General features: G+C 44.8%; 1 protein-coding gene across 2 annotated transcripts in view; it reads right to left on the reverse strand.

The window, feature by feature from the left end:
- The window catches only part of LAMB1 (laminin subunit beta 1), a 96374-nt gene that overhangs the window by 35584 nt on the left and 52630 nt on the right, over positions 1-8160 (reverse strand). For both annotated transcript variants that reach the window (XM_017546834.2, XM_017546835.2), the window contains 4 exons: positions 4633-4796; positions 3033-3257; positions 1558-1772; positions 770-866 (listed from right to left, as the gene is read on the reverse strand). In XM_017546834.2, coding sequence (XP_017402323.1) covers positions 770-866; positions 1558-1772; positions 3033-3257; positions 4633-4796 — 701 coding nt within the window. The remainder of the gene's footprint in view (positions 1-769; positions 867-1557; positions 1773-3032; positions 3258-4632; positions 4797-8160) is intronic.

Here is an 8160-nt window from a genome sequence, read left to right on the forward strand (position 1 = left end):
AAAAAAAAAAAAAAAAAAAAAAAAAAAAAAAAAAAAAAAAAAAAAAAAAAAAAAAATTAAGGAATCCTTATGAGTCACATAATTTTAACTAGTTTTTGTTCATCAATGTCATTTCCCTGCGTCTTTTTTAAAATCATAAGCCTACGTGAAAATCTGGGTTTTGTTCACATTTAACTGACTAGGAGCCCCTACTACACATACCTTTTGTTGTGCACGAAGGCTCTGACATTGCCCTCCAGTTTTCACGGGTGGGGATGTTATCTTACGCACAGATGCCAAGAGCTTAAACTGCCAGCGAGTCTACTTGACCCGCTGAATCCAGTGATCTTACTAGGATAACAATTTACCACTGCTTGTGCCATTAAGGAAGTTGGCTACAAAATACTGTTCAGAGGGGGTAAAAAGTCACTTTGCCAAACATATGGTTCATATGGTCCCACTTTGGTTAGAAGTATTTTTAAAAGCACCTCTGTGTGTGTGTGTGTGCGCGCACACGTGCACACCTATGAACATACAGAAACAAACTTCACCCCAGGGTGTGGGGCTGGGAGAGTATGCACATCCACTCTTGACTACCTATACTTATGGGCAGGGCTAGATTTGTTAGATTGTTTTTTTTAAACAATCAGTGTTAATTTCTTTTGCAATGAAATACAGGTTTTTATAGACACATTAATGTGTACTGTGTGTTATAATTTACAGAAGTCTCCTGCAGAACCCCCGTTCCCTCCACACCAATCAAGTCAACACGAGAATGCCCGCACCTCACCTCGGCACTCCACGTCGGGGTCTCCCCAGAAGAGCTCCTGGCACTCGCTGCAGGTGCGGCCTCCAAACCCAGGCATGCAGTGGCACTGCCCCGTGAACTGCGGCCAGAACACAGACCTTGGTCAAGCGGGCTTCAGGCCAGAAGCCAGTTGTCATCTTTTTTTTCTAGTTGCCAGTTAGATGTGGGGATGAACTGTTTACCTGAGAAAGTCTCCACTCACTAGGAAAAGGGCCTCCCACTTTGATTGTAGGTGTCAGGAGCCCCATGCCGGCATCTAACTGCTCTTTTGCAACAGGGCTTGGAAAGCTCTGCAGTATGTTGTAATTTATTTACATACTTCTTCACTTTTATCCTCACAGATCAGCCACAATCCTGGGCTACCTCTGACTCGCCACACTTAGGGAGTATGTCCTCCTTAGCATGTGTCCAGAAACAACAGCACTTTTTACAATGCTGGGTATGGCTAATGGGTTTTTTCAAGCTGAGAAGCTAAGGAAAACGTCTGCTTCAGTGGCCAGGTACTGACGAGAAATAGCACACCCTTGTTCATTCCTATGTGAGTCTGTGTCTGCAGCTGGGGCCCTCTATTGAAATGCTGTGGATGTGTATGATGGGGACTCTGTGCATGGTTATGTAGACCCAGCCAAGGGGTACCAATGGGGGCTGAGATCCAGGTCACGCTGTGTTTGCCAAGCTGTGTGACCTGGTGCCTTGCTCTAATTGGGCCAAAGCCACCATAGGCTGACACCCGGGCTCGTAAAGGCATCATCCCGAGCAGCAGTCCTCACCTCATTGCAGGATGACCCGAAGGAATGGGCAGCGTTGCAGTTGCATGGGCCACACCCAGTGCCGCTGGCCAGCTGCCAAGTATTCGGCGCACAGCGGTCACAGTTCTGCCCCGTCACATTAGGAAGACATAAGCACTGACCAGTGGCTTTGTCACACTGGCAGTCAGAGCCATTACAGTGCTCTTGCACAGTGCCCAGGTAATTACAGACACACTCTGAAAAAGAACATCGCATTCACATCTAAATGCTAAGTAAGATATTCACTTCAGATCTTACCTTAAAATCCAAAGAAGGAAAGAAATGGAGCTGATTCAAAAAGAAAGCTAAAATTATTGTTGTTTAGAAGTTCTTATGATGTCTTACACAGTTCTGACATTTCCCAGATATACACAATGACACATTTCACCTAAAAGTATGCTCAAAAGGCACAGATTTGACAAGATGCTGGTGAGTCATTTTAAAATTTAAGATTTAACTGGAAATAATAATGAAAATATGCCCATGGGAATTGAGATATCTCATAATTTCAAACTCTCAGCAGGGAACAGTGGTAATCAACGTGTTGGACACAGCAGGTAAAAGCCCTTCAAGCTACTAAGGCTTTTAAGGAATCCAGTGCTGCTGGTCCCTAGCATTCCACACATTTGCATAAACAAAGCCAGAAGCCTGGGGCTGTGCAGCTGAAGCAGGAGGAAATGGTAGCTGATCTCTTGATGAGAAAGAAATAAAGAGGTCCAAGAGAGATGTTAGAGATGCTACTTCTTTCTCTTCCTTAAGCTGAAACCTCTATTCCATCAGTCCCACTAGAAAAGGTGTGGACCAGAGTGGGCATTTAGGACTTCGAACTCCGTCCAGCCAGCAAGTTCATGGGAAGAACATACTATCAATACACTCACTGGATGCCATTTATCATGGGGACAGCTACGTGGTTTTTCTTTCCTGCCATCTCTCCCAGGCACTGAGTCACATCTTGAGACCTTAGTCCTGCCAGAAAATGTGGATGTAAAGAAAAAAAAAAATGGCCCAGCACAATGGCTCATGCCTGTAATCCCAGCACTTTGGGAGGCCAAGGTGGGTGGATCACCTGAGGTCAGAAGTTTGAGACCAGCCTGACCAACGTGGTAAAACCCCGTCTCTACTAAAATACAAAAATCAGCTGGGCATGGTGGCAGGTGCCTATAATCCCAGCTACCCGGGAGGCTGAGGCAGGAGAATCGCTTGAACCCAGGAGTCGGAGGTTGCAGTGAGCTAAGATCATGCCACTGTGCTCCAGCATGGACGACAGAGTCAGACTCTGTCTCAAAAAATAAAAAGAAAAAAAAATCATCTTTCTTTAGTTGAGAGTGAAATTTTACCTCTCTGAACAAATGTTTTCCAAGTGAAATAAATACAAGTACAACAAAATCTGGTGATAATGGAAAAAAAACCAACATGGAAGTCATTCTAAGGAGCGGGAGAATAAATGTGCATCTTACTTCGACAGTCCTGCCGGAGGGCATCACCATAGTATCCAAACCTGCAGAACTGACAGTGTTCCCCTTCCGTGTGGTACAGGCACTTGAGGCACCTCCCCGTCTCCTTGTCACAGGCTTCTGGGTCTGTCGTGTCAATGTTGTTGTGACACTGGCAAGGCTGACACGACCCCCCTACTTCCAATGGATTGCCAAAGAATCCTGAGGCACAGCCGTCACATCTGGAACCTGCCACCCGATAAAACAAAGCACAAGATGTTTAGCTTATTAACTAAACACTCACCAGTGCACCGACACTGATGCCTAAAGAGAGCTGATCACGGCAGTGCTTCATCATCTCTGCGTATTTACAGAGCCCGGGTCGATCGCATCTGAAGGGGAAAGAATAGGCTTTGAGTTGTGAAGGGAAGGAAGTATGACTTTCCGTGGCAAAAACGGCACTAACTTTTGCACCAGCTGAATATTTTGTAGTCTCTCACAGTGCTGCAGCTGCTTCGGAGGCCACAGCAGGCATGGACAGTAAGGAGAAGGGTCCTACCACGTGAAACTTTAGCTTCAGAGCACACAGGAGTGCGGATTGGGAGCAAACAAACAATGTGAAACGCAGCTTCATGTTAAAATCCTAATCCAAGGATTACGTTTTTTTTTTAAAGAGATGGGGCCTTGCTTTATCACCCAGGTTGGAATGCAGTGGCATGATAACAGCTCACTGCAGCCTCCAATTCCCGGGCTCAAGGAATTCTCCCACATCAGCTTTCCCAGCAGCTACAGGTTTGCACCACTGCATTTGGCTAATTTTGTAAATTTTTTTTTTTTTTTTTGTAGAGATGATGTCTCGCCATCTTGCCCAGGCTGGTCTCAAACTCTTGGGCTCAAGCAGTCCTCTCGCCTCAGCCTCCCAAAGTGCTGGGACTACAGGCATGCACCACCACACCGGGCCTAATTCAAGAATTGAATAAACTGAAAAGTGACCACTCTTCTGTGAGCAACCTGAAAAATGGGATCTTTAATGATGACCAATTTCCCCTAGAAATCCTGAAATTATATGCCAAAAATATTTACTGGCTATGTATAAGCATAGTTAGTATTTGTAACAGTGGCTTCAAGGATGAAGGGGGAGTTTTTACAACCCAGCTAGATTAATTGAATCTTGACAGATAGTAGGAGTATTATCACAGTGACAAATGTATTCAGCCATCTGGTGAGTCCCTGGATGATATTCTTTTCTTTCTTCTGCTCACCATTTGGTCACCTCACAGCTTTGAGATACTTTTGCTGGAGTTGGATAAAGAAAGGGAGAAGTAAAATGCAAGTTCATCTTTCTCATGTTTAATAACAGAAGAATGTTCCACGGTGTTTTGTTTGTAGATTTCCATGAGCTTGCTCTCCTGCTTTGTGTTATGACATTCTTATCAGAGGCTCATGAATTGACTCTACACCATGTGCCAAATAGGAAAAGGGCATCTTTTCTAATTTTGATTTTTAATTGAAGATTGTAAAAGTGGACTTAATTGGTTCACTCTGCATCTTTTTTCATTAACAATGAACTCATAAAGACATCTTTTCCTCCCTCTTTGCCTCCCAAAGTCTGCACACAACTTACCAATGTATCCAGGATTACAAACACAGGCAAGCTGTAAAGTAACAGGATCTTGGTAGCAGCTCCTGGCAAACTGGCGTCCACTGTCGGGACCATCTGGGCAAGGGCAAGGGCGGCAGTGATCTCCTGACCCAATGATGGGGTCGCCATAGTAACCAGCCAAGCACCTGCGCCAGTCACAGAAGACAACAGGCCATGACCACACAACTCTAAGAAACCTATTCCAAGGGAAGTCTTGAACACTGTTGTCTTTGGGCACATTCTTCCCACTCCTCATGTTTGCTTTTTCTTTTCTTTTTCTTTTGGCGACAGAGTCTCGCTCTGTCACCCAAGCTGCAGTACAGTGGCACGATCTCAGTTCACTGCAGCCTTTATGTTCTGGGTTCAAGTGATTCTCCTGCCTTAGCCTCCCAGGTAGCTGGGACTATAGGGATGCACCATCACACCTGGCTAATTTTTTTTTTTAATGAGTCTCGCTGTGTTGCCCAGACTGGAATGCAGTGGCATGACCTTGGCTCACTGAAACCTCTGCCTCCCGGATTCAAGCAATTCTCCTGTCTCAGCCTCCCGAGTAGCTGGGATTGCAGGCATGTGCCACCATGCCTGGCTAAACTTTGTATTTTTAGTCGAGTTGGGGTTTCACCATGTTGGCCAGGCTGATCTTGAACTCCTGACCTCAGGTGATCCACCCACCTTGGCCTCCCAAAGTGCTGGGATTACAGGCATGAGCCACCAAGCCTGGCCTAATTTTTGTATTTTTAGTAGAGACAGGGTTTCGTCATGTTGGTTAAGCTGGTCTCAAACTCCTGACCTCTGGTGATCTGCCCGCCTCTCTTCATGTTTTCATGTGGAAGATGTACTATGGTAGCAGTGATTCTCAAACTTTAGCTTCAATCAGAATCACCTGGAGGGCCTGTGAACACAGATGGCTGGGCTTCTCCCACCGAGTTTCTGATTCAGTAGGTCCCTGGTGATACTGATGCTCCTGATCTGGGGATCCTATTTGCAGGACTACTGCATTAGAGTGACACCCATGGCCTCAACTGGCCCCTCACTCATTGCTCCCCAGAGGAGGGCCATTTCTCCCCATGTGTACCTGACAGTTCTATCAGCTGCCTGCCTATCCTGAGCACTTGGTTCTGCCCCCTCCTTGTGTTACGGGGGTCTGTCCTCCTGGGGGTGGCTTATACCTGCTGGCCTCTGCCCATGCCTAGGAGAGATGATGTGCTGCCAAGCCCACGGTGGCCACAGGTCTAAAGCCATGTCCTACAACCCAGCTTTCCCCAGTACTGGAGCTAAGGGGGTGACAGGGGTGTTCTCCAGCTGTGTAGCCCCTGTGTTTGCCTCTCAGGTGGCTCCAAACTCAGGCAGGGATGAAGCATGTTACTTACTAATTCACACATCCAACATGTCAATCCCACCCTTTAAAGACAACACACACGGAGGTCAAAGAGTCTGCAAAGTTTATACAACTAGTTAAATAATGAGCCAGAGTTTGAACTCAGTGTCCTTTTAGCAATGCATTCTTTTACTATTTTAGCCTCCTTATCAAGGTGAATGGTAGTTAGGTTACTTTTTTATTTCCTACAATATAGCATTTTGAAGGAACTTTGGAGACAATCTAATCCAACCTAGTTATTCGACTTATGAAAAGCTGGATATTCTGGCCAGCTGTGGGGGCTCACGCCTGTAATCCCAGCACTTTGGGAGGCTGAGGTGGGTGGATCACCAGAGGTCAGGAGTTTGAGATCAGCTTGGCCAACATGGTGAAACCCCATCTTGGCCAACATGGTGAAACCCCATCTCTATTAAAAACACAAAAAATTAGCCAGGCATGGTAGTGTTTGCCTGTAATCCCAGCTACTCGGGAGACGGAGGCAGGAGAATCACTTGAACCTGTGAGGTAGAGGTCGTAGTGAGCCGAGATCATACCATTGCATTCCAGCCTAAGCGACAGAATGAGATTCCATCTCAAAAAAAAAAACAAAACAGAACAAAAACAAAAACAAAAAAACCATGTAATCCCAGCTACTCAGGAGGTAGAGGCAGGAGAATCACCTGAACCCACGAGGCAGAGAGCTGCAGTGAGCTGAGATTGTGCCATTGCACTCCAGGCTGGGCAACAAGAGGCAAACTCCGTCTCAAAAAAAGAAAAAAGAGCTGGATATTCTAACTCACCCAAGGTTAGAAAGCAAATTAGAGGCAGAATTGGGACAGGAACTGAGGTCCAAGGATTTCCAACTCAATTTGTTTTTCAAGTCTTTTGGAGGCAATCCAAACACATTATGATAGAAATTGAGTGTTCATTTCTTGCCTCCCCTTGGGGACAATGTAAGTGTAGAGTTTCTTTCTAAATTCATAAGATTGAAACTCTGGTTATCTTGGAATGAGAAAAAAGAATGATGAGAAACTGGCTCAAAGTAGGTAGCAGAATTCCAAATACTTAAGTATGTTTGCCACCCGAACCTAGAGTTAAAAATCCTTCCTTCTCCCAACCTTCCTTTCTCCTTCTCAAAACGCTTTACAAATATCATCCAAAGCTGGTCCCAGATATCAACCATGCCATTCAGACACGACGTTCGTTCACATGCATTCCACGGCGTGAATGCCGATTCAGAATCAGCACAGTGGCAGCCCCCTTTGCTGTTTACCTCTGGTCCCTCTGCCCTCTCTGCTCCCGGTTAATCTTGTTTTCTCATGTCTTTCTCTTGCACTTAGTCTCCATCTCTTTTTGAAAAAACAATAACAGAAAACAGGGCAGAAAAGAAAAAGATAACCCCAATACATTAATTTCCTCCTTGTGTAACTGTGTCCTTGTTATCTTTTTACAACACAATTTTGAGGTTGGAAGGGATAGTTTTTACTGAAAGGGGTACTCTCTAGGACCTCCAAATTCTTGAATACTGTTCTAGCATGGAGCTGAGAGCCACATTTTTGCCTCCATAAATATCTTCATGCCAACAGTTAATCACATATTCAGTTTTTCACTAAGAGTTTCTCTTTTGCCTGATGAGTCACTTCGTCACTGACTGAAGCACTTGCTGCAATGCTTTATAAGTGACAAAACAAGTATCTTCTATAGGGTGAATGGATGTTGGAAGACAGAAGATTTATCACAGTGAAAAGGTGGAGACTATTATCCTCCCAAAAGCCAATTTTAACAGTATGGTCTGCATTTCTTCCTTAGTAATGAACAGTGTAAGTCGGCAGGCACTGTTTTCATATGGACCATTTTTTATCTATTGAGCTATCCTATTAATGTTATGGAGGCACATTCTATCTCCTCTTCTTACTATGTATGAGCACATCCATAATGATTATTCAGCTGACACTTGCTGACTGGAGAGCAGATCTACTTAGGCATATTTTACAGAGTCTCCCAGAAACTGTAGTTGCATAAAATGTTCTTAAAAACAAAGCTATTAAAAATGACTAATCCCATTTGAATTAGTTTCTCCTTAGGCCTAAATTAGGCAGGAGCATTTCACAACTCCTCTCTTCGGCCAGAATCTGCTGAGACAGACAGAATTT

Source organism: Cebus imitator, unplaced genomic scaffold (genome assembly GCF_001604975.1).
Source record: "Cebus imitator isolate Cc_AM_T3 unplaced genomic scaffold, Cebus_imitator-1.0 Scaffold192, whole genome shotgun sequence".
Lineage (NCBI taxonomy): Eukaryota > Metazoa > Chordata > Mammalia > Primates > Cebidae > Cebus > Cebus imitator.